Genomic DNA, 27,077 nt, shown 5'->3' with positions numbered 1-27,077 from the left:
TCACAGCTCATTGCTAGATTGGTGAGCTGAGCTGGAAACATGCTGTTTTATGGAGCTTTATCATTGTCAAGGAATCATACAGAATACTTTTTTCCTTTTATTCCTTTACTGTATTTAGAAACGGTTTCCTAACATTTAGTGAATGCATCATTATTTGACAAGTGGCATTGTTGAAATAATTTATAGCAATACCATATGGTCATTGAAATAAGTCGAACCAGAAAGAAGTTTATGAATAGACTAGAGGCTTGGTGCACGGATTCGTGCATGGGTGGGGTCCCTTGGCCTGGCCAGTGATCAAGGCGAATTAGGGGGGCCAACTGGCTGGAGGGAGGGACCCTGGGAGGTTGGCCTACCGGCCCCCCAATCGGGGTAGGGAGGAGGGGGAGCACACAGGCAGCACAGGGGGAGGGGCCTCAGAAGGTTGGCTGTGGGAGTGCACTGACCACCAAGGTGCAGCTCCTGCATTGAGCCTCTGTCCTGTGGTGGTCAGTGCCTGCCATAGCCACTGGTCAACCGGTTGTTCTGTCATAATGGTCACTTAGGTGTATATATATATCCTATTTTTCTCTATCCTGTCTCATTCCCGTTCTCTAGGGAAACCACTGTAAGCAGTTTAGTGTTAGTCTTGTAGATCTTGTAAAACATACAGACATATATATGTATACACAAAGGTTATTTGTGTGTGTGTGAGGTTTTTTTTTTAAGACAGGACGTACATAGTTTTTAAAATTAATGATCAGAGTATGTATAATGTTCTGTAATGCACTGTGTTAGATAAATAATATGTCACGGACATCATACCATATTAGTAAGTATATTCATATCTCATTATTTTTTAACAGCTGCTTAGTATTCCATAATGACATTGTTTATCATTTGCAACCATTTCCTTATTAGTGGGTTTATTCTTTTATTTAACAAACAGTTATTGATGTCCATGTATGTGTTAATCTCAGCACAGTACAGAGAATATGATGGTGAACAGAAGTTTTAGAATTTCCTGACACCCTTTGGGGTAATTTAAATCTCCTCGGGAGACAGATTTAACTAAATTCACAAAACCATGCGAAACCAGTGCCATATAAATTGTGATGGGGGCTTTAACTCAGAGAGATTGAGAAAGGTTTCCATGAGGAAAGACCCTTGAATAATTATCTGAAGATGGAGCCTTCTAGGTATATCTAATTCTGGGAATTTAAATAGAGAAGATTATTCTAGAACACTGGCTAAAAAACCAACAATACATGGTAAGTAAAAGGGTCTGAGAGAAGGCTAGTGGGGTTGGAGCTTGAGAAATGAAGGCTAGTGTTGTGAGATGAGACTGGAGGTGGGGACCAGACTAGACAGGGGCCATTTACTGGTGGTTTTGCCTTTACCTTAATAGCAATGTGATGCCATTGAAGTGATCTAGGCAGAGTGGGTTAGGGGCATTTTTGGAAGCATCCCTCCAGCTATGTGTGGTTGGGAGAAAGGATTGGAGGAACAAACCAAGTCCAATGAGAGATGATGGTTTGTTGGACCAAGGGGTGATGATGGTGAAGGAGAGAAGTGGACAGAACAGTGAGCTACCCAGGAGGTAAAAGCGAATGGACTTGGTTTTAGATGAAAATGAGTGGAGTTAGGGGAGAGAGAGGGAAATTTCAAGGTGGCTCCTAGGTTCCTGGATAGGAATTTGAGAGGAGGAACATCCAAAGGGATTGAGTCTTGGCAATGGAGAGGAATAGGATGGGGCAAAAGATGAGGTTTTGTACATGTTGAGACATCCAGGAGGTATCAGGTATGCAGTTTTATATCCTTGTCTGATACTCAGAAGAAAGATATGGCCTAGACCACAAAATGGGGAATAATTTGCAAGGAGTGATATTAATACCTGTGATATGGCTGAGTTGTCCTGGGGAACATGAGGCGAGAGAAGGGAAGAGGGTCTATCTAGACCAACCTTAACCACCTTTTCTTTCAGTAGAACCATAGAATATTTTGTGAATGTGTTGTGGACCACTGAAAGAGACTTAGAGGAGGTAGTTGAATGATTTAAAATAAATCACAAGTGAAGGGAACATAATTCTTGTGATGGAAGGCTAGCAACTGGGGCTCTTATTCCAGCTGTTTGACCTTGGACTAGACTCAACCTTTTTTTTTCTGATGTGAAAAATGAGGATAATATGTGTTTTCTACCTTGTGTGGTTTATGTGAGGGTCACATGAGATAATGTATGTGAAATGCTTTGCAAATTCTAATTCTCATAGTAGATTACAAAGTTGCTTAGTACTAGTGTGCTCAAATCCCTTTCAGAGTTGAAGCAAAATGCATATTTTTTCAGCCTATACTGAGCTCACGTGGAACAAAATAATGTTTGAGTTATTTAAAGGGTCTCTAATATTTCTACATTTTATTTTAGCGGAAGTCACTGTGCTCTTTTATATATAATGGACAAAGTGATCGGGGTCCCAATGAGCTGACGTACCTCAAAGACATACAGAGCAAGACAAGGTCTGGAGAAGGACACCTAAATTGATGTGGAGGGTAGAGAGGATTCTCTCTGAGGGCTGATAAAAGAATTAGGGCTCTTCATTCTGGGAAGACACAGGCTAAGGGGAGAATCTGATTGAAATTTATAAAATAATGAGAATCAAAGGATAAAAATATGAACTTATTAAATCCCAGAGCACAAGAAAGATAAAGCACTTCTTTATCATTTTAAAGGAATAGTTTTAGGGCAAAGTAAAAATAGCACTCCCTTTACACAGGAATCATATGCATATGCGACTTACTACTCTTAAAGTTTGCAAGGACTAAACACAAATATTATAAGAGAATGATTTATATTGTTTGTGGGTAGATAACTAGGCAATTATAAAATGAAATCAAGACTATTTGGGTAAACTTTCCCTAATCTTGGAGATGACACCATTGGAGTGACCAGTAAGCAAGCTTTCCTGTCTCTAATGCCATCCTGTCCACCAGGATTCCTGAGTGGATTTGCTGGAGAGGACAGAGCACTGAATTTGAGCTCAGAAGGTTAGGCTACCAGTTTGACCTCTTTGACCTTAGGGAGTCATCTCTTTTTATGTACCTCAGAGGGTGTGCAAGAGGCAGCTGATCGATGACTCTCTCTCATTGATGTTTCTGGCTCTCTGTCTCTCTCCCTTCCTCTCTGTACAAAATCAATAAAATATATTTTTTTAAGATGTAGAGAGACTCAGTAATACAAAAGTAGATGAATGATTTCAGGACTATTTAAATTAGGCTTTCTGGAGTTTGATAAGTATTTCTTTGGAGCCTATTCTGTTTCCCAGTCACTGGGTTGGACCCTAAACCCTCAACCCTCACTCCATGAGATTATCAGCATCTCCATCTCACAGATGAAGAAACTGAGATTTACACACATCAAGTGACTTGCCCAAAAGCCAGATAGCTCATAAGTTCCCACATCAGGAATTGAATCCAACTCTTTCATGGTCAAGTCTATAGCTTTTTCTGTAATGCATTGAAGGGTGAGTCTGGTATGGATAGATAAGGAAACACAAGGAGAGTATTTTATGTGTAGGAAATGGGATTAATATTATATTATTACATTTTCTAATTGGCTCCTGGGAGCCAGCCTGTATCCTGAGATGAGAAGCTGCTGTCAATCCTTCAGCTCTTAAAATATCTGGGTCAGTGAGAAGAGGATCAGAAGGTCTCCTTGTGGTTATTTTTAACTTAAAAAGGGAGAGAAAAAAACCCTTTAAAGAAAAGGAGATGATAAAAATGGAAAATACCATGAGAAATTTTACCAGCTGAATTCAAAAAGGCAATTGTTTGACAGGAACAGCCTGGTGGCCGACCTGACTTGGAACCTGCAGGGAGGGGTCCCTGGTGGGTCACAGTGGTTCCTGGCCCCATCAGAACTGAGAAGGGTGGCCTGGAATCTACATCAGAAAGCGGACCTGCGACCCAGCAGAAATGGAAAGCAGGAGGCTTGCGGGGTCCGATGCCACTTCCCCATCACTGCCTTTAAAACGACATTGTCTTTGATCCTTCCTTCAGAGAAGGGAGGAAGAAATTCAGGGGACCTGTTTCAGAGTCTACCACTGGCTTTTGCAATTTCAGAGCAAAAGGAAAGGCAGGGGAATCTTCTAAGCAATCATCTTATGATACAGGAAAGTGATACCAAGTGACATATGAATGCTGCACTTATGAGAGAGATATTCTGAGTGCTGCTTGATGTTTTTCTTTGAGATAAATCAGCAATAATGCAAACCCTCTGCCAGCGTTCCCATCAACTCAAAGATACCAAGAATGAGGAAGCTGTAAGTGCCAGAAAATAGGTCTCCAGGACCTCGAAGGGAGAGGGTTCTGCATAGCATCCCACTGTGTCATGTGTCAAAGGCAGCACAGGAAAACCGCCTTCTCTAGGGTCTGAAGCAACAGCGGGTCCCCGCACAGGGGATAAAGTGACAGATATAGGTTCAAAGTCTAAGGATTCCACTCCTTGGTTGTGTCTCTCACCCAGGGCCCTCGTCATGGCCAGTGTTCCCTGAATGTTGAACATCACTAAAGGGTAAGATTAACATCCAATGCACCAAGACTACTGTGCAAACCCATGGCAACCTCCGGGCTGAAGTATGAGCTCTGGAGGTTCCTGGAACAACAAGATCAAAAGGACCTGGTTTCACCAAGGGAACCAGCCTTCAGGTTGGCCTGAATGGATGCAACTTGTACAGAAAGGCAATGGCAGGTTCTTGGTGCAGAGAGATTTGTTTCCTCAGATGCCGTGTGTGTACCACAGGCCCCAAAATGAGTAAAGCACATCCTGGTCCCTGTATCAGGGAGCTTGTGGTCCAGCAATCTCCTTAGAGTAGAAGGTACTTGGCAGTCATATCGAAAACTGACATTTATTTAGGGCCCATGATTTGCCAAGTACCATGCTTAGTACTCCACAAATGAGATTGTATTCTACTCCCTGGGCAGTGAGGTCTGGCGAGGAGGTAGGGTGGAGTGCTTGGGGGCCAGGTGAAGCAGTTCTTATTTTTCTCTAGAGGAAATAAGAAGGTATTTTGTTATCAGTTCTCCTTCCTGATGTTGCCATTCTCTCTCTGCCAAAGTTAAATTCTCAAGGGAAGCAAAATTCAGAGGACACTCCAAGCAAGACCAATTCTCTATCTCTCTCTCCAAACCTCCATCAGCTTTCCTGCCACAGTGAACTGCAATGGCCATCTTGAAAGAAAATTTCAAAGTCATATATTTCTCTCTCCCTCAAATCCTAAACCTGTGAAAAATCACAAGAAACCAGTCCCCATGGTTTTCCTCATCCAGCCCCTGTATTGGCCCCTTCTTTCATTTTCCACACATTTGGCATTTATTTCCATTCTGCTTTTTATAGATGTCTCTTTGCATCCTTCATTTATCTAAGTCCAGTAATTATTAGTAAGATAAAAGAGAATAATCATAAGATGGCAAATGCAGGTCACATTTAACTACTCTTTACATACATATAAGGATGTGCTGTTTGCATACAAAGCAAGAATGTGGTAATTATGAATGTCTTTTTTAATTAAACAAGTCAGGCCAGGCCAGATCTATTCTCAATATTTATAGCACAATGTTGTGGGGATGATCTCTAAGAACCAGAGCCCCAAGTTCTACTGTGTGACCTTGGGTAAGTTATTTAACCTTTCTGAATCTCTAATATATCTATCTAACATGATGGGTTGAATTAAAGCTCCTTTTAGGATAAAAACATTTTTGAACTCTAGATTATTTTTGTAGTTGAAAGTATAAGAATAACATTTTTTTCCCCAAAAGTTCTTTTAAAAATATATTTTATTGAGTTTTTACAGAGAGGAAGAGAGAGGGATAGAGACTCAGAAACATCGATGAGAGAGAAACATCCATCAGCTGCCTCTTGCACACCCCCTACTGGGGATGTGCCCGCAACCAAGGTACGTGCCCCTGACCAGAATCGAACCTGGGACCTTTCAGTCCGCAGGCCAACGCTCTATCCACTGAGTCAAACCGGTTTCGGCCAAAAGTTCTTTTTAAAAACAGTTCTAGAATTTAGAAATTTTACCTAAATTTAGGTATTTTTCCCGTTTAAGTTTAAAACAGAGTTTCTGCCATGAGAGTAATGAATAAAGATATGCAGTATGTACATTCTGATTCATAAATATATCTACTTGACACATAGCCCTTATGGTGACCGTGCATCTTGAATTTCTTATGATTGCCCCAATTAACAAAAATAATGTGTTGTCTATATAATTGAGTTATTATCCAATTACATTCACATCTCACTTCATTTTAACTCAGAAAATGTAGTCAGTGATTACATAGTGAACTTCCCATGTTCTAATCATGTAAATTTTTTTCTTTCTGTTGATTATTTGTTCACTGACCAGTAAGAGTTTATTTCTCAATTTCTGGCTCTGTTCCTAAAATACAGGGATGGGTCGGTCCATTCCAACTCCCTTCTTCTTTCCCTCAGTTGGCATTTCCCCAAACGATTTCTGAGTCACCTCCAGAGGCATTGTCTGAGAGTCTAGGTTGAACAGCACTGTCAGCAACATCTCTGTGCGAGCATGTGCTGTGGCCCCGCCCAGTGTCCCACACATCATGGAAGCGGTGAAGATGTGACCCACCTGTGACATTACTCTCAAAGGGGAGGAGGCTGTGTGAAGTGTGGGCTGGAGGAGTGTGTTACATTTCTCTTTGTCATGGCATGTCCTTTCAAGATAAGCACAAGAACGTCTGAAGAAATCTTGAGTGTAATTGGAACACAGAGGGAAAGCTCACATCTACTGAAGAGTTAACAGGGGGACTTAGAGGCATTAAGAGTTCAGGCAACTTACCAGTTGCCAACAAGTTTTACATAATACAAACAACTTTACTGTTTTTTTTCTGATTATATAAATATTTTTTGAAATACAAGTTATCTGTAATTGCGTCAATTTAGATATCTAATTAACACTTTTGTAAACTTAGACACAATTCATATGCACACACACCATTTCCATACAGGTAATTTTATCTGGGATGGAATGTAGTAAGAGCTGTTTTATTGTTAAGCCTCTTAAAAAGTTCTTCCCATCCTCATTCATTGTTCCTGTACACTTTCCCTGAAACAAAAGAGATATTATTATTAACAGCCAGGTATATATATTTTTAATCTATTTAAATACATAAATACTTGGATATGTAATCACATATTATTAGAAATGCATACATACTAGCATATGGGATAATATTTTTTATTTATTTAATAATATGTCCTTGCAACCCCAAATAGTATAATATTATATAATTTTTTTTTTTGCTCATTGATATGCTGTAGAACCCTCCACTGATATAGATGTAATTTATAGTTTATTAGATATCCTAATATTCCATGACAGAAATGTCTCACAATCTAGTCAACCACTTCGTTATTCATGAGCATTTGCTTTTTCAATTTTTGGCCACTCCAACATCATACTTTTTTTAATGAACTAAATTTTACTTTTTCAATTTCTAATTCTAGTTTTTTTGTGTGCATTATTAATTTATCATGGTTGTTTATAAAGTCAATATACTATTTAAATTCTCCTTGGGATTTTTATTTAATCACATGAAGTGGTTTGTGAGGTTTCTCTGTAATCTCAGGTTGTGGCTTCTTTCCTTTGACCTTCTCAAGATGGCGGCCCAATCCTGTTTCCAGCATCAGGGTCCACACACGAAATCATACCGTTGGGAAACTGCTGCTGAAGTAGAACGGTTCCGGGCAGCTGACGTGGCATCAAAGTTCACAGTGTCTGCCAGCTGTGAGTAACAGCAGGCTGTCACGATGGGATAGAGGAGCAGCAGCAGCAGCAGCAGCAGCAACTCCTGATTTAGAGGCAAACAATGTAAGTACTTATTTTCACCATTAACCAATTAATCCAAACCAAACAAACTGAAGAATGCTTAGAGGGGAATATACTTCTTGTTTCTAACAGTTAGAAACCCTCCCAGCAGATTCATTTGAAAAGCATTTGGTCTCCACCAGAGTAGAAAGGCATCAAGCCGGCACATGGTTTTCAGCAAAACGAAGAACCTTACAGGGTCTTGTTTGAAAAAACAAACGTCAACTGTGGTTCATGCTACTTTCAAATCCTAACTCCCTGAAGTGCCTGCAGACTCCACAGGGGCTGTCCCCTGAAGCATGGAATGCATTGAGAATGTGCAAAAGGACATGTGATTTCAATTCACATAAAAATGTAGGCAGGTTTGATTATGGGAAGATGAAAGGAGGCTTAGCCGTTACAGTGTTTGGGGGAGAGGAGAGAGCTTGTTAAATATTTCAAGGAGGATTCAAGTTGGTTAAAGCTGACTGAGAGGCAATGTGGAAACTTCTGTTCTCAGGCTGCATAGAAGGCTAGGGGCGTGGTGCCTGCCAACTGGAGGAGTAATGAAATCGCGGCACAGACCCTGTTAGCAAGAGGTGGCTCCACAGCTGCTATTCCCAAGGCTTCCACACCCCCAGTCATATCTGGAGTCCTGGGATTTTCAGAGTTCATAAACCATGTGTTTATGGGTTGGTGATTATTTTTCTTTCTGTTGAGACCTTTTACTCTGACGTTCAGCTCTGCATGAAATCTCACAAATGACCAATAGCGATGAACCCTGATTGTGGTTAACCTACTAACAGGTATTTTGTATTGTCACCTCTATGTTGGGGGTACCTAAGTGGACAAGATGGAAGAGTTCCCATGGCCCTTCAGAGTTTGCTGCCCAGCAGGAAAAACAGATGTTCAGAGAGGAGGAATGAATAGTGGGAGGGGAGTCAGGAGACCTGGATTCTGGTCCTGGCCTTGATCCCAATTGACCATATGGCACTCTGGGCTTCTGTTTATGTGCTCTACAGTGAGGGGGTTGGAAAGGGTAAGCCCTTCAGTACAGTAATTGATTCCTCACGTAGTGTGAGTGTTTCCCTTGCTGAACAGCTTCTCACACAGCATTGGATTTGCTCCACATCCCATTTGGAAATGGGTGCTTTACCGATGAAAGAGGCCTCGTGTGTACCAATTGTGACTTTCTATAATAGAAACTTGAAGCATCATGGGCCCACTTACAGTGTGATATGGGTAGGAGAAAAGGTTGCTTCTGAGAAATATGTGTAAAAGGTAGGACTCATCTAACGTATCGGAGTTTCTATTTTCAAATGGTTATTGATCATAGTAAATACCTTTCCAATAGCTGCTGATTTTTGAGGGGCAAAGACACAAAAGCCTGACACCAAGGAAAATGAAATTGCTTGAAATAGGTATGACCAAAAGACTATAGCTTGAAAGAAATTGAGTAAAAAATAAACCAGGTTGTGTTTTCAGTTAGAGTAGAAAATACAAACCAAACCAAAACAAAAAAACCACCCATCACTGATGACTGTATGGTGCATCCTCAGCTTTCTGAAACTCATCACCATAAGCTCAGTCAGTTTGGGCTTTGGAAATTGTGGGAATCTCATTAACAGGTTTTAATAGAATGATGGGCAAAATTAATTTCTTTAATATAACGAGTATGCATACTAATTTCCCCTTCAGGTGGGTGTAGCTTAGCTCCCATAATATCCATATGAACATTCATACATCCCTCGCGGTCCCCCTCCCGTCCCAATGGCAGACATGTGCTCCTCAACCCTTGAGTAATCCCTTCTCTTGGGTTTGGAACTACATCCCCATTTGGTTTCCTGAGGGACTACATCCATCCCTCAAAATTTTGAGTGTCTTCTGTTTTGTACCAGCCAACCAACATATCAGCTCATGAATAACCACTTATGGTCCCTCCTTGTTTTCCTGTCCCTTAAAAATTTTTTTTTTATTGATTTCAGAGCGAGGAAGGGAGAGGGAGAAAGATAGAAACATCAATGATGAGAGAGAATCATTGACCAGCTGCCTCCTGCATGCCTACTACTGGGATTGAACCTGCAACTCAGGCATGTGCCCTTGTTCAGAATCAAACCTGGGATCCTTCAGTCCACAGGCTGATGCTCTACCTACTGTTCTGTCCCTTTTCTGACCATTCCATCAATCCTATGGAATCCAGTGGACACTTTCAAGTTCTTATATAACTTGATCTCTTGCTATATCTCTTCTCTTTACCTCTTCCTCTTTCTTGACAATCTCTCCTTCATTGGCTTCTGACTCTGCCTTCTCAGTCTTCATGAACTTCTCTTTCTCTGCCTTTTACCTTAAGCTATTATTTTCTTATTTTGAAGTCTGGGGGCTTCCTTGACAATCTCATCCATATCCATGGTGTTAATGATGATTTGCCTGCAGATAATGCCTAAATCACTCCTGATAACACCTACCCACAAATCTTTAGGAAAGAATCAATGTATAGACAAATACCACCCACCACTAATGTAAGTCCCAGCAGATTTCTCTCAGGACCTTGTCCTGTAGGCAACCCAACTTACCGTGGCACAACCTGAACTTACCTTTCCTCACAACACTTGCTTCTTCCTGTAAAATGCATTTCAGTCTTTATCAGGGACATGGCCATCTACCATCATCATGGCAGAGCTGCATAAATACAATTAACCTCTAAATCCCATTCATTCTGCCTCTGTTTTTTCTCTTGATCCTGACACTTTCCCCCTTTACCAGTGTTAGTTTGGCTTGCACTGACTTTAAAAAGATGGACTGCCATAACCGCTTTGGCTCAGTGGATCATTGGCCTACGGACTCAAGGGTCCCAGGTTCGATTCTGATCAAGGACATGTACCTTGGTTGCAGACACATTCCCAGTAAGGAGTGTGCAGGAGGCAGCTGATCAATGTTTCTCTCTCTTTGATGTTTCTAACTCTCTATCCCTCTCCCTTCCTCTTTGTAAAAAAAAAAAATCAATAAAATATATGAAAAAAAATAAGTAAAAAGGTGGGTGATGGCAACTGCCTCTTAAACCCTCCGTCCCCCCCATATGTCTGCAGTCTGGCACTCTCCAAGCCATTCTCTTTGTTGTGACCTGTGTGTTTTTCTAAAATGTCAATGTCACTCACCTGCTTTGCATCATTTAGAAGCGCCTGGTAGTCTTCAGCAAAAATCTTAAAAAATGACCATCTGGCTTCCTTTCTCCCACTCCCCTGAGTGGGTGTTCCCCTCCAGTCTGATTAGATGTAGTGGGTCACCAGAGCCTGCCAAGCTGAACCTCCCCTCCATACTTTTGTGCTGACTGATTCCTCTTCTGGAACCACTCTAATCCTCCAATTCACTGGGTAAATCCTAGTTCTTCAACAGTGCCATGAAGCATAGAAAGCATTCCATCCTTAGTGAGAAAGGAAATACCCTTAGGAAGCTTGTATGGAAATTACATCATAGAAGCAATGTCAGGAAAGGCAGCAAGTATTTACTCAGCTTGCAGAGAATCTATAACATTCATTTATGGAATGCTCCCCTCATATAATGACCTTTGGCCATCTCCCTTGTGATGGTTGCAGACATTTATGCTTAGAAAAGAGACTTCTCCTTCATCTTGCCATGCCCTTCAGTGTCCTCCAGGAACTGAAGTTTGAACTTTGCTTTCTGGTATCATAAGTGGCTCTTACGGAAATTTCCCTGACATGCTAAATTCAGCATTAAAGCAGCACTCCTGGGGATCTTAACTGTATTTGCAGTCACTTATTCCAGACCAGGAGAACAGGGTGTGAGTACCACTAAAATGCGTGTATGTGCTCATGCTGTGCACATACTTGAGCTATTTCTGTCCATGGAGCAGCAGGCAGAGGAGTAGCCAGCAAAGTATGTGCTTCATTGACTTAACAAGCGGGATAAGAACACACAGATATTGATCTTTGAGTTCTTATGTTTATGATTACATAGATGGGTGGGCAAAAGTAGGTTTAAAGTTGTGCATGAGACACAGAGTTTATTCTTGTACTATTTTTTATTAATTATTGTGTTAACAACTGTAAACCTACTTTGCCCACCTCTGTATATATCAGGTGGAGTGAGCCTACTTACACTCCAGGTATTTACATGGAATGGATTTTTAAATAATTGCCTTTTTGTGTTAAATAGATCATGTGGCTATTACCAGTATACTTGTCTGGACAGAGCTTTGACTAGAAGTCCTGTGATTGCTTTTTCTCCACTCAATGACTGATAATGACACTGTGAGTTTTGTGAGATCTCTTATTCTTTCTGGTCTCTCTTTTACTGCCCCTAAATGGACCAACGCTCTACTGATGCCACTGGGTAATAAAACCAATGAACCAAGGATGGGTTCCTCTGGGGAAGACAGTTATGGTGAAATGGATTATTATGAGAGAGAAGGCAGAATGAAAATTTAAATAATAACCTCAGGTTAGATCCTAAGCTAAAATAAAAGTAAAAATTGAATATGAACTGCTATTATAAATGCTAAATAAGGACAAATACCCTGGTCAGCCTAGAAGATAATTCTTCTGCTTTGTTCTTTTAAACAAGCCTGACAACATCTATTTCTTGAACACTTACTCTGTGCAGGCACAGAGTACATTTCATAGATCATGTATTCATCTCTTCTTCAAATATAATTGAGCATCTACTGAAGGCCATGAATAGTACATTGGGACAGACACACATCATTTTCCCCACCACAATAATGTATATCTATTATTATTTTTTTAAAATATATTTTATTGATTTTGTACAGAGAGGAAGGGAGAGAGATAGAAAGCTAGAAACATCGATGAGAGAGTGTCATCGATCAGCTGCCTCTTGCACACCCCCTACTGGGGATATGCCCGCAACCAAGGTACATGCCCTTGACCTGAATCGAACCCGGGTCCCTTCAGTCTCCAAGCTGACGCTCTATCCATTGAGCCAAACCGGTCTCGGCTGTATATCTATTATTATACAATCAGTTAACAGATGAAGACAGTTGGCCTGAGAGGTTATGTAACCTTAACCTTGAGGTCTCACAGCTAGTCAATGGAGGCATTGGGACTCAAATTTCATCTTTGATTGCAGAACCTGAGTTCTTGAACACCATACTGTATACAGTGAGCTTTGTATACAGGTTTGCTTGTCACACCTTTAACAGAAGTATGGAGCCTGGAAGAGTGAAAGAAAGATTTGTTTAAAGTCCACTCTTCTATTTATCAGGCCTTTTTTTTTTTTCCCTGATACATATCCTGTGAGGTACTTTTTAAACTTAACTTTAAAGATAAGGGAACTGGAGTTCATAGAGCTTTCATTTCAGTGAGAGAGGAAAGGGGAGGTGGGGGAGAGAAAGAAAGAGGGAGGAGAGAGAGGAGAGAGAGGAGAGAGAGAGAGGAGAGAGGAGAGAGGAGAGAGGAGAGAGGAGAGAGGAGAGAGGAGAGAGGAGAGAGGAGAGAGGGAGAGAGGGAGAGAGGGAGAGAGGGGGAGGGGGAGAGAGAGAGAGAGAGAGAGAGAGAGAGAGAGAGAGAGAGAGAGAGAGAAGAAGAAGAAGAAGAAGAAGAAGAAGAAGAAGAAGAAAAGAGAATGAGAGAGAAATACATAGATTTGTTGTTCCACTTATTTATGCATTGGTTGATTCTTATATGTGCCCTGACCTGACCAGGGATGGAACCTGCAACCTTGGTCTATCGGGGTGATGCTCTAACCAAATGAGCAATCTGGGTAGGGCTGAGATTGAATTGTTTTCCCCAAAAGCATATGGCTGGGAAATGGCACTGTTAAAACTAAGTCCAGGCTTCGATTCCTCTTTCCTTTCCTCCAGGCCTTTGCTGTGCCCCAAAGTGACTGAGAGAAGGATATTTTATAAGGAAACAGAAACAGGACTATGGAATCTGGGTAAGAAGGCTGTAGAGTGGCATGTTTTCTTCTGTTCAGAGTTCAGATGAAAATTTGAATCATGCATGTGTGTGGTACATCAGGAGGAGCATCTTGACTCTAAAAATTTGGCGTGTTTCTATAAGGAGCCTGAGGACGTATCTCCACTGGAGAACAAATACTTTCTGTGCCAGTAAACTGAGAGAGTCTCACACAAGAGAGGATTCTTACCCAGCAGTGGAGAGCTTGAAGGGCTGTGGGTCTGTCAGTGAAAGCTGTGTGCGAGCGAGGGCCTGAGTCTCCCTGCCTTAGACACTGAGTCACCTGCGGGGATGGGTTCCTTCCAGCTCATCCGTTATGTGTTTGATGTCTGCTCTTGTCCAGAAAGAGTTTCTTAAGCATTTCCACCAAGTGGCTGGAGTGACTTCTGGAGGTCCAAGGTATGTGTATATGAGTGTGTGTGTGTGTGTGTGCCATTACAAGTATGAAATTTATTTGCCATCTCATACTTCATTCTAAAAATTAACACAGAGTTTAATGTTATTCCATAATATCCAATAATACAGAACTTGCATTTATTTAAAATTAAAACACATCCTGGAGTTGGTGGTATAATAAAACTGGTGTGTGTCTTGTGGTATCCTGCATTGTCCCTGGGGCTCTAAGTACTCAAGTGTGAGAAGGCTTGGGCTGTACTTTTTTGAGGTTTCTAATTCTGATGTTCTTACCTCAAGCTATTCTTTTGCTCCTGTGTAGTGGTGTGACATAGATTCTCTATGTTCCCCTGATCTCGTGGCTCAATGGGGCAGGGGTGAGGGGACACTGGGTCAAGTATAAAGGAAAAGTGTGATGTCACTGCAGTCCTGGGCACTCAATTTATCCCTTCCTAATAAACTGTGCAGAACGCTTCCTATGCACATTAGAGCATTTCCAGGGAGAGGAGAACAGGTAACATTTATTAAGCACTTACTATACACCAAGAGCTTTGTAGGTTTTTAATCTAATTATACTCTCATAATAACTCTGTGAGGTAGGTTCTATTTTTATCCCCATCGTACAGAAGAGGAATAGGAGATACAGAACAACTTGCCCGAGTTCACGCAGGGAATGGGGTTGGGACTCACACCCAGGCAGCCTTGTCCCATGGCCACCAGGTGGTACTGCTCCTCTGGGGAATGTGTCCTATTGACCCCACTTTACAGCCCTTTATTTCATCTAGTGGGTGTGTGAGTCACCTGTGCCGTGGAGCTTGCTGTGAGGTCAGAAGTCACAGCAGCATCCATCTGCCAGCCCACTCATCCTGGTTCAGGGGGCATCAATAAAGTGGGAGGGGTAAAGTGAGAGAGGTGGGGCCACCTCAGCCAGCCCAGGGCCAATAAGGAAGAATGGCTTCCCTCTTCCTGAATGACACATTGCTTCTGTGGCTCTTGGCAGCAGAGGTGGAGTCAAGCAGGGCAGGTTTGCAGGCAGCCAGGGAGGTGGCATTTCAAGGAGCCTTTTTGTGGAGCTCATAAATGGGATTCCTCAGTCCTTTAGGAAACCTGAATTGCGCCCAAGCCTTCACTCCTGAGGCTGTGCTAAGAGCGACAGCCCCAGGACTGGCACTGGTAGCTTATGGTGCCTGTGCCAGGCTAATTGTCTCTGGCCCTCAGACCATGTTTTCCTGGCACATGTCCTTCCTGATAATTGGACTGCTGAGTGGCACACGCTGCTGTGCATGCTGTCTGACACCCAGCTCGCCTGAAGGAAGGGGTCCCAGCTTTGGTGGCCAATGACTGGCCGAAGCCACAGGCTCCACCTCCGAGGCTGGTTCCAGGTGGCTTGCTGCGGTCAAGAGGTGGCTCTGTGCTAAACCTTTACCCTTTGATTCATTCTTGGAGACAGAAATACGAGCCACTTGCTGATTAAAAAGAACCTCAGTGTATCAGCTGTTGTTGGAAATGCAGCGTGAACATTATTCAGTCATTTCCAGTTTAGCTAAGATCTTCTTTAAAAAATTGTGATTTAATATTTTTCTTTTCATTTAATTCTGATTTTGTCTCATTTGTGCCCCATGTGGCATCATTTTGGTTAATCTCTGCTCAGTCCCCTTAACTCACTGCTTCAGCATTCTCTTTTTCTTTTTCCAGAAAATTCCTATCAAAGTTTCACTCTATACTCAGGATGTGAGAACTGCTGGACACAGTTATTAGGTTATTAGGTTGTTGCTACTAAACTTTTAAAATGTTCATTCATTCACAAATAAAATCTTTATTGTGTTCTGGTCAGATGTCAGGCACTGCCAGGAGCTTTGGTATAGCATGGAATGAAGCTCAGATGTTCAAGTCCCCATGTGTTTCAAGTTCGTCTAAGTGGTAGCCCACTTGTTACCCCGAGGGCATGTTCCTAGGGAAAGCCCACTCCTATTTTCCACACTAGCCCACCCAGACCTCCCTAATGTTTCTCCAGCTTCTTACCTGATGCTCAGCCTGGTCTGGTGAGTAGAGATTAGCAGCGCTATTAGCAGGGAGGATGCTTTTGTTAGACAGGTGTCAAACCAGGGTAGTCACTCCTATTTGAAGCAAGATCCTCATTGGTGGTCTGGCATTTGGGAAGGATGCAGGGACCGGGAAAGGAAGTTCACATGCATTAGCAAGCGACCAGGGCTCCAGTTCTGGCCTGTAGTTGAAATGCAGAGCAGGAATCAGGCAGGAGGATGGGAAGGGAGAATGTGAAGACTGTCGCTATTCTAGCATGAGGGAGCGTGGGGATCAAGCCAGGGCACTGCAAGCAACATGTGGGTGGCTAGACTAATTTTAGCCCACCTCCTGGTGGGGATGAGCTGCTAATGTATTTGTCAAGCTGGGTAAATTTGGTTAGAAACCAGGAGGAATTGAACTGCCGGGTTGAGAGATTTAGTAACTAGATATGTGGGCTGGGCAAGGAAGAGACCGATACATCCCAAAGCTTTTGGGCTGATGAGATCCCACCATGACCTATTTTGTTCCATGACCCATATAACTGTTGTAAGCATATGTCTATACAATAATTAAAGCTAATTAAAATTTTTTTTGGTGGGTGAGTCTTTGAGGAGTTTCATAACAACTCCTGAGATAACTAGAGATGCTTTGGGATGTCACAGAAAGAGCATTTGGAATAATTGAGCTAGATGTTTAAAGCAGAGATGTGCAACGAAGACTGGCAGCAGAATGGCAATTTGCAAGTTTTAGTTTGAAAGAATGCTGAGTCAGGAGCTAGGAGTTTGGGGTTGTAATCTGTATGCTGGTAAACTGGCTCTCTGGACACCTTGCTTTTACGTTTGACAGTTGCTATGTAAATACTCCCACCATGGTGGATGTCCAGTTACCACTGGCTTCGTTACTGGCTCACACAACTCCTGCATAAGTCATAATCAGCTCTTATAAGGCCAGTGTAAGGTGACTCCCTCACACCAGTGTAACCCTGACTGAGCTTCTGGTCAGCTTGGTGGTGGTTTTGGGTAAATCAGTTCACTTCTCTGGATCTTAGTTTTATCATCAATAAAGTGAAGTTCCAGAGTTAGCCTCCTAGTAAGTAGTCTGTGTTTTGGGGCAGTACTAACATCCTGTTATAAGCCAAAAGTGTCACAGCAGGTTTTCAGAGCCTTATTGTGATACTAGAGCCCGGGTGCATGAAAATCATGCATGGGTCGGGTCCCTAGGCCTGGCCAGCAATCAGGGCCAATTGGGGCCTTCCTTCCCCTAGCTGCTGGCTGCCAGCTGCCAGCCGAGGCCTTCCTTTGTTCCATGCTGCCCCATCGTGGTCAGGACACATCATAGCGATCAGTCGAACTCCCGGTTTCCTGGTCGAACTCCTGAGAGGCTACTTTGCATATTAGCCTTTTATATATAGATGTGAGAACATGTAATTGTATATCTGAGTCTGTGTCATAATTACCCATGTTCTGCTTTCTGCTGTCGCTGAGTGTTCTTCTCCAGCACCTCTTTCCAGGAAAATTAAAAATGGCAGTGCACCCATTAATGAACCAGACATCAGGGCAGAATTCTCTGACCCCAGTGGGGTAAGAAACCATATCCATGTTCGGTCAGAGAATTTTACATTCTATGATCAGGACCTAGGAGGTAGTTGAGAGGCTGAGACAACTATGTCCTCTAAATCCTCATAGTGACCTATAGTTCAAGTACAGTAGTGTATCTGATCACGGGACCCACATGTGATTTTCCCTGGACTAGTAACGACATGGGGGGTTAGTTAGTTCCACGCTTTTTGAAGGCAAGGATTCTGTCCTTCATATTTATATGTGTCAAATCCTGTTATCTTATAGAGACTAAGTAAGTGAGAGAAAGAATAAACTTTTGGGGCAAATGCTGAATTTTATTTTCTTCCCCCAATTTATTGAGATATATTGACATATAACATTGTGTAAGTTTAAGGTATATGACATGATTTTCTGCATTTTAAAATATTAATTCAAAAGTAGACATGAGCTTCCTGTGATTTTCATAATAATGCTGAAAAATGTATTTTATAAATACAAGAAATTATTTTCTTATTGTAATAGAAAACTTTTCAGTGTCTCCAGTAATTAGATTTGGATAACACTCTTGATACACAAACAGAACCCAGTGGGGAGAAACATGAGTGAGAAAAACCCCAACCAGAGAGACCAGGTATTTACAACCCACCAATGAGTACCTCTGCCTCAACCAGTGGAAATACGTTACTTTTTTTTAAAAAAAGAAAAAAAATACTGATATATAGGATATATTTATTTATACGTGTGCCATTTTTACCATCCCTTACTCCTCATAGTGACCATCATAAGCTATGTATAGTTATTCCCCTTTTACAGAAGAAGAAACTGAGATTCAGACGGGCTCGGTCAGGAGCCAGCCAGTGGTAGAGCCCCAAGTCAGTGCCTCACGGCTGTGCTCTTCTGGCTGGGCCAGGCTGCCTGCGGGCGTTCTGGGTTTCCTCTCCCTGGGCCTCTGTTCCTTGTTTGCTGTGGGCTTTGGATGCTTTCACATGTGAGTGAACCTGGCTCAGCCCACAACCAGGCAAACAGAAGCACCAGTCTCTGACAGGGCTCTGAGCAAATACGCCAGGTCAGGCCTGTCCTACATGTACTTTGCCCCAGTGAATCAGCTCCTTGGAGGCCGGGCAGTTGCAAAGGTAACCGACTGGCTGTAGATTGGAGGGCCAGGTGAGTCTTGGTAGATGTGGCACCTGGACTTTGGCAGTCTCCACGAGGAGAGGAGACACTCTCAGGCCAGGTTCCTGGGACCGCGCTGAAGGAAGGTGGCAAGGCGTCAGAGCAGGTGTGTGGGAACCTAGCTACCTTGTGTCCTCTCTCTTACCTGTGCTTGCTGGGCTGTCAGATTAGTAGAGGCAACCTTGCCCTCACTGGGGCCAGGGAGGGTCATGGATGTGAACTCTCAAGTGTGACTTGTCACTGTGGATGGAACGCCTTCATTCTGAGAATCTTAGTTGCCCTTGGGTTGCTGCGTTTAATTATAACCTGAGGATTGATTTACTGGAGTTGATATCTCTTGGCAACAAAATGACAGATTTTGGCGAAGGGATTGGGTGTTGTGCCTTTGCAGTCAGGGAAGGCTGCCTAGTGAAAATATCTGGGGACCAGGTGACAGAGACTTTCTTTCATGGGCCCAAATGGTATTGAGTTCCTCAGGCCTCCAGGAAAGACCCACACACGCTTTCACTGTGTCTGGAGCATTTGGCCTTTGTTGGAATTTGCTAGAAAAAGCCTGCATTTTTTTCAGGAAAGTGGGCTAACCTGGGCAAAAGGGTGCTAGTTTCCCTGAGCGGGGGTTGATCTTGAGGCGGAAGGCACTTCTGCGCCTCGCTCTTCTGGGCTGGTCTGTGTACAGCCCTCGGCTCATAGCGGTGGACCCTGGCTCTATGGCATTTGAGCAGAGTGACATGTTGATTTCCACACATACCCTTTGACCTTTTGTTCTGATAAGAATTTTTATTTTAGGCAGGGAGTTTCAGGAGTGGGAGCAAGTGAAGTGGCTTCCATCAGAGTATTTCAACTGAAAACAGTTCCCAACAGAGAAAAAACAGGGTCTGACCGAGCTAACGAATTCTCCCGTCCCTGAGCAGCAGGGAGGTCCGGTGTGGGCTCTTCCTTTGGGGGCCGCTGGCGGGGCGCTCCTCTGTGACATGGGCCGAGGAGCTTGGAAGGCAGTCTGAACTAGGAGCTGCTGCCCATTTGGAAGAATAAGTGGGGGAATCAGTTTGATTCTGGGGAGACTTGCATGTTTTAAATCGCATCCAGGAGGATTACCAGGACAGGGCTCTCTGGGCGGTCATGGAAGCAATCCCAAACTTTCGTCTTGTTGGCTCCCCAGAGGAGAGGCAGGCATCGCCTTGTTATAGGGCTAAGGACTAAAGGCCCCTTTAAGGATTCAGGAAAGATGTTTCTTGAGGCCAATTTAAGCTGCTTTTTGTTTAGGAAATGCCTTCAGCTACCCTCACTATCCCAATCTTTGTCTCCAACACTAACTACTATTTATTGGACAATTACCATAGACCAGATAGTGAATTGGGCACTTCATACGTTATCTCTAATTCTGACTGTAACCCTGCAAGCTAGTTATTACGATCCCCGTTTTATGGAGAAGGAAATTGAGGTTTGGATTAATTAACTAGCTATTAAGTGGCAGAGTTAGGATTTGACCTCTGGTCTAGATCTAAGCCCACTCTATCTCCATGATAGCATAGAATCCCCATAGTAAATGCTGAATCAATATTTTCTGGTGGAATAAATGGACATTTATTTAATTGGAATACCTTGATAGGGTTTTGGAGCTTCATCTATTACTGTTCTGTCTTTCATGCCTCCCACATCTATTATTGCTCCAACTAATTGTACTTTTTAATTTTTAAAGCAACAACCACATACTAATAGTTGTCTAGTCTGTTATTTATTTCATGTATCTGTTTGAGATTTTCCTCCAGATGTTTCTGTATCAATGGCTATGCGGTTTGTTTTAGATATATTTTGAGAACAATAAGTGCTTTTTCAAAAATAAAAACCTCAACCAACCATCGTGTTTGGATATAAACCTAAAGTAATGATAATTTTGAGGTCTTTTTGTTTTTTCCTATAGGAAGATAAAATAACTACACAACTGACTAAAAAAGAGAGATATTCAGAAGGTCAGCGATGGAGCCCTGGATTCCCCAGCTGCCACCGCAGCCCCGGGGGAGGCCCCCAGCCCCATCCCAGGGTCCAGACCGAGGCCTTCGGAGAGATGGATATCATCAGCCTGTTCCTCACTCTTGGCACAAGGGAGAGAGGTTCCGTCAATGGCAAGACACCAGAAGGAGCTCCCAGCCACAGCAGGACCCCAAGGCAGACCACCAGCAGCCTCATTACGTACCCAGGCCTGGGGAATGGCATCAGCCGGTGCCCGGGGTGGACTATTACGAAGGGGGTTATCACCCTCACTTGTATGCAAGGTATGGTTTTAGAGCTTGGAATTGACCCAACTCTCCCGAGTGCTTACAGATTGTTCTTGTCCTTCTTCCTTTTCCTCTTATTTCTCCTCTTTGTTTTTTCTTTTTCCTCCTCCAACCTAGACATTGATGTAGCTAAACCCTTTGCTCTCTCAAATTGACTGAAAAGAATAGTTCCCCTTTCTGTATCCCCTGGGGGTGCTGCTTAAAGAAGCCATAAGCATCTGATTGGGTGTTGGGGGCAGGGGAGAGGATAGAGAGGATGAAATTAAAGAGAGCAGATGAAACCCTCTATTCCAGGATTTCAAAAGGGCAATACTGTAACTATATGTAGACAATGGACTAGCCTCTCCTAGGCATCCCTATAAAAACTTTCTCATTGTCTTTGAGCCACTCTGATGCAGGGTTGGTATGACATCACCAGCATCAACAAGAGCCCTAGTAGTACCTAGGATAGTATCTAACATGTGATAGGCATCCAGGGGGGAAAAAAAGCATTGAATGAATGGATGGGAACTAAAAAAAAAAAAAATCAACCTCAGATAAAGCAGATGAAAGCTTGCAGGCTCCACGTTCAGAAGGGAAGGGATCTCAGTGAGGCAATTCGAGGTTGGAGAATCTAGAATTCCTACTTCTGGGTTCTGAGAGCACTGGACGCACAATGTTTCATGGAATGTTGGAAGCCACCTATGTCCACTTTGGCTTTTTCAGGTGGGGTGATATTTATCTGTCTGCAGTTTCAGCACTGGAATTACGACAAATATTTTAAAGAATTTTGCCCCTACAAAATGCTAAAAAGTTATTAATTGATGAAAATACTAACAATCTGAAATTTTCAAAGGAAATTATGTTAAGGACAGAGGCAATAAAGGCAATCAGATTTAAGATAGTTCAAGCTGACCTTTTCATCTCATTTCCATCTGTACTATGCCTGGGAATTGTAATGGCCTCATGCTCATCTCTGGAAGGGGTTTTCTGGGATACTATCAGGGCAGGGCTTTCTAAGATAATACCTTGTGTGGTTGGATGTAGGCAGTTGAAGAGTAAGAGGGATCATGGGGAGGAAGAATGAGACACTTTGCTATAAAGATCTCAGATATGTTCTGAATCAAAGCTCTTATTCCTGCTCTGGGTCTGGATTTTCCGTGCATGGGATCTAGAATTAACTGTGCCTTTTAAGCAGGTTCTGGACCGGGGCCATAGTTCTGTCCTCTGAAGTTGTTTGTCCAGTCTTCTGTTGGTTTCTCTCTTTACCACACTCACCCTTGAAATGACTGATTTTCTCTGTGCCATTTTAGGCCAGGCATCGATGATCCATACCAGAGGTATCACTCTCCAAGGGAAGAATATCCATATGGAAGTTATTACTACCCTGGGCACCCACAGCAGCAACCAGAAGAAAGAGGTATGGAATAACCTCCCAGAAGTCTTTGGGGTGGCTCAGCTGGTCTGATAGGCGGGGCAGAGGCCAATGGAGCAATGCTCAGAATCTCATCTTGGGCACCTGCTCTACTGGGGTAGAAAGAACTGTTCCTGCCTACCTCTTTCTTGGCCAGATGAGGTCACTGCTTGCTGTCTCGAGGAGAGGAGACAGAAGGCAGTCATTTTTCTTTGTACGTGTAGATGATAGTATTGAAACTATCATTATGCTGCTAATATTATGGATAGTTTGCACTTCATCCACGTGTTTTCTTCTGCTCATTATGGCCAAGATTATAGTCTCTGACCAAGTATCAGTGACGTACTCAAGTGTGTGAGTGGCCTGTAATGAGTCTGACCACTATTTACCCTGAGGGTGCACATATGTGCCATTAGGAATTTATACCTATACAACAGTAAGGCTTTAGATATATGCTAATGGCTGCTAGCAAAGAGAAATCTGTTTCAACATTGAACATATATACACAACACACACACACACACACACACACACACACACACACACACCATCCTCATCATTGTACAGTTGTATAGGGCCATGCTAATTGGTTCAGTGAGGACTGAGGGGCATCTCACCATTAACTCTCATGAATTTTACTTATTTTGGCAAATGTGTTTTGTACCTACTGTGCTCCAGTAACTCAGCTTCACAGCTTGTGTCTTTTCGGAACTTTTCACAAATAGAAAGTGACCTGCTTTATTTTGGTTTTTTTTTCTGAGGGTGCAGTGCCAAGGCAAGGGAGTCCTTATATCCGGCATGAAGACTATCGAGATCAAAAGTACCTCAACGAACATCATCATGAAAACCGGAATAGTCCATTTCGAGCAAACAGTGAGACCCAGTTCCAGTAAGTGTGAAAGGAGAGGCCAGGTCAACATGACTCAGCCAAACTCAAACTCTGTTAGGAAAATCTTTTAGCATCTGGTGCTGGGCCCTCATCTCCGGCAGCCCATCCGCTTCTGTTGTGGGGATGTGGGAGTTTTATTCTCGGAGATGGAGGTGTAACCCAGGATGGCCCAGGCCAGGGTGAACAGGAACCCTGGGAGGAGAGATTCTTAACTCAGAGATGTGGCTCTCAAATCTGGGCTAGCCTGAGTCCTGTTTCTTGAGGTTCATCAGAAAGCAGGGCCTTTGTTCTATGTTGGTCTCAGGACAGCTGTGGCCTTGCAAAAGTTCTCATGATTGTGTCCTGCCTGGGGCTGGGATGCTTCTCTTCAGCCTACTCCTGTGCCCTAAAAATGGGACATCCTTTGGGATCAGGCGAGCAGGGGACGGGAACAGCCTTTTGTTCTAGTACGGGTTCTGGTGCCCTTAGGTTTGGCACCTTTATCCTGGAACCCATCAATCCCACTGCTCTGATTTAAGTCATTCTAGATGTCAGGCAGCAGGGACCACCCTTCTCTGCAGGGTTCGGGGCAGCTTCTAGCAACTGCACTGGGGAGCCAAGGAGCCCCTATCTTCCTGGTGTTAACAGACTGAGGTGGTGAATGGAAGGACAGTGCTTCTCTCTGCAGCACACAGGCCGACCTGACACCTGTCCGCACTCGGCAACAGAACCACCTCCTGCAGAGAGCAGCTCAGCCGTGCTGGCTTGCCCAGGACCCCCTCTCACCTCTCCTGTCATTTTACTGCAGATCTCAGAGTGGGAACCCTTATAGAGACAGCCCTGCTTCTAACTCTGGACAGGAGTGGCCTGGGGACCTGCTTCCGGAGAGTCTGCTAACTGGGGCCCAGAAGAATAAGGTAACTTGAAGTGACATAGGGCTGGTGGCCTGTGACAGTGCCTCCCAACTACATTGTCAGCAGTGGCAGGACAGAGCCCTGGCGACGGGGCCTCCAGTGGCCAGCAGACTGAGCATCCAATTCTTCCTCTCTTGGCAGAGTCTCCACTCATCCCTCCTCTTTTCCCCATTTTTCTGTTTCAATCTGAAAGGCCTGGGACCCTGATCTGGCCCTTTTACATTTTTTGTCAAATTGGCTGAATCAGGAAATGTCACACAAGTCACTCTGAGGTGCTGGGAAACCGAGGAGAGGCTGCCAGCAGTTTGGTTCACCCAGGAAGTGGGAAGTTGCTGGAATCTTTTAATTCAGGGCTGAAAAGCAGAGCTTGAAGCCTGTCTTGACATTTTTTTTTATTATTATTTTTTTTATAAAGCATTCTTTTTAAATATATATTTATTGATTTTAGAGAGGAAGGAGAATGAGAGAGAGATAGAAACATAAATAATGAGAGAAAATCGTTGACCTGCTGACTCCTGCATGCCCCACACTGGGGATTGAGCCTGCAATCTAGGCATGTGCCCTGACAAGGAATCGAACCCTGATCTCCTGGTTCATAAGTCAATGCTCAACCACTGAGCCATGCCAGCTGGACTGTCTTGACTTTTTAGAAGACCATCTCTACCATCTCTGTCTTCTAAAATCTTACTGTGTATACCGCCTATGTCATAAAATGGAGCTCTTAAATAAAAAAAAATAAAAAAACCCACACATTTATTTTGGAAAAACTTTAGGTTCATGGAAAAGATGCAAAGACACTGTGGTGACCGGCTTTTAATTTTTGACAGTCTTGTATTAATTTTGTTCCCATGATTGAATTTGTATGATTTTTTAGAACAGTTTCTGCTGTCTACCTAATGCTCAGTAGGGCAGGCCACATGCTATCATGAAAGCAGCCACACACATACAACACTTTACAGTGGACAGAGAGCTTTTGCATCCAATGTTTTATTTGTATCCTCCCAGGAGGTAAGCTCCATGAAATTTTTGTGTGCCTATATCCCCAGGGGAAGCACAGCGCATAGTAGGTGCTCATTAAATAGCTGGTGAATGAATGCATGATTAAGTACTTGAACTATGCAGGACAGCTATGATTATCTATATTATAGATGAGAATACCCAGCTCAGAGAGCCCAAGTCACTTGTCATAAAGTCATAGACACTTGATATTGACAAAGCTGGGATTTGATTCCAGGCCTCCTGCCCCTCCTGGGCCCAAGGCCTGCACTCTTTCCACTGGAACATCTGCATCCCTTAGCGAACACCTGTCAATCGAATCATCCATCCATTTCCTTTCAACACATTCATATTCACTGTATTTATTTAAAAGTTTGGAACACTTGGGAGGACCATCTCTCTGAAACTGTTTCTGATTCTTCCCATGTGTTTTGTTGTTTTCACTTCCAGCCACCACTGCCCCACGAGTCCAACCTTCTTGAGCAGCATGAGTCTGGCCTCAGCTCCAGTGGCTATGAGCTCAGCCAATACATGGCAGATGCCTCCGAGCCTTATGTCCCCACGGCTTCAACAGTTTGGAGACCAGTGAAGGCTGGTGGGTGCTGAAGTGATCAAAGGAGTTGGTTGTGTCTGATGGGAAGAGGGCTGGGGGCAAGTTTCTTGGAAAGACACCTTACCGTGGCTTCCAAGAGTAGAGCATTGTTTGCCTCATTTGCTTACACAGGTTTCCTGGGCAGAGAGGTCCGCTTGGCTCCATTTCCCACCTTTTCTCTTTACTGGACATTGCATCATAGCAGGTTCTTGGTAGGGAACCCTGCCCCTAGCCATACTGGGCACGCTTTGGTGCTTTTAAGTAGCAGGTGAAGGAAGTTAGGGCTGGATTCAGGTTGGTAAAGCAAGGGCAGGCCACAAAGCATTATCGCTTTGTCTGGATGTGGCTGACTTGTCTAGTGCCGGCCTCTCTCCATTGCCAAGAGTCTGGGCCTTGCGTGTTATTACCATTTGGACCAACCATAACATCCTTGCATTATGTTCTGACATATTTTCAGGGGCTTACATCTGCTTCTACTGTAGCCCACCCAGAATCTTATCTGGGTCCCAGGTGGAATTTACACAGAAATGTGTTTGTGGCATCCTGCTAAGTAGAGAAAAGCAGTGGCAGTCATGCTAACAGTGTTCACCTGTGTCTGTTGATCAGAGGCTGACTTGGCAGCTGATCCCAAGGCACCCATGAAGTTCTACGTCCCTCATGTACCTGCGAGTTTTGGGCCAGGAGGTCAGCTGGTGTGTGTGTGTCCCAACTTCCCCGGTGACGGGCAGACGGCCCTTGTTGAACTGCACAGCATGGAGGTAAATAAGAGTCTTTGTTCCCAGAATGCTCCCTGCTCCCCTTTGCCTGAGCCTGGCATCTCCTGGAACAGGGGGCTCTTGTGGGGAACTGGGTGGGGATCTTCTCTGAAAGAGGTGATGCTGGACTTCCGTTTTCCCTGAGATGCTATTGGCTCAGTTTCAGCCACTGGAGAACTCGCTTTCTCCCCGAGGAGGCATGAGCTGCACTTTGGGACCACAGCCTTGGGTTCTGATACTGGGCATTGTTTGGACATTGTCTTGAAGAGCAAATCTAATTTTTGTTCCAGGTTATTCTTAATGATTCTGAGGAACAAGAAGAGATGAGAACTTTCTCAGGACCCCTGATCAGGTAAATG

At 43.5% G+C, this 27,077-nt stretch overlaps 1 protein-coding gene across 9 annotated transcripts in view; it reads left to right on the top strand.

The window, feature by feature from the left end:
- Positions 1 to 7,830: 7,830 nt before the first annotated feature.
- Positions 7,831 to 27,077, top strand: part of SEC16B (SEC16 homolog B, endoplasmic reticulum export factor) — a 230,130-nt gene continuing 210,883 nt past the window's right edge. For 7 of the 9 annotated variants that reach the window (XM_084865215.1, XM_084865211.1, XM_084865214.1 and 4 more), the window contains exons 1-8: positions 18,865 to 19,030; positions 20,846 to 21,197; positions 22,493 to 22,599; positions 23,362 to 23,482; positions 24,270 to 24,378; positions 25,822 to 25,966; positions 26,570 to 26,721; positions 27,009 to 27,070. In XM_084865215.1, the coding sequence (XP_084721341.1) occupies positions 20,902 to 21,197; positions 22,493 to 22,599; positions 23,362 to 23,482; positions 24,270 to 24,378; positions 25,822 to 25,966; positions 26,570 to 26,721; positions 27,009 to 27,070 (992 nt within the window). In that variant the 5' untranslated portion in view covers positions 18,865 to 19,030; positions 20,846 to 20,901. Of the gene's footprint in view, positions 7,866 to 13,680; positions 13,755 to 18,864; positions 19,031 to 20,845; positions 21,198 to 22,492; positions 22,600 to 23,354; positions 23,483 to 24,269; positions 24,379 to 25,821; positions 25,967 to 26,569; positions 26,722 to 27,008; positions 27,071 to 27,077 lie in introns of those variants that run through there. The other 2 variants (XM_084865216.1, XM_084865218.1) reach the window with 2 other exon arrangements.

This window comes from Pipistrellus hanaki, assembly GCF_964339955.1.
Source record: "Pipistrellus hanaki genome assembly, chromosome: 18".
In the NCBI taxonomy this organism is placed as follows: domain Eukaryota; kingdom Metazoa; phylum Chordata; class Mammalia; order Chiroptera; family Vespertilionidae; genus Pipistrellus; species Pipistrellus hanaki.
The sequence above is the reverse complement of the archived record's forward strand: the minus strand, read 5'-3'. Positions and strand labels throughout refer to the sequence as shown.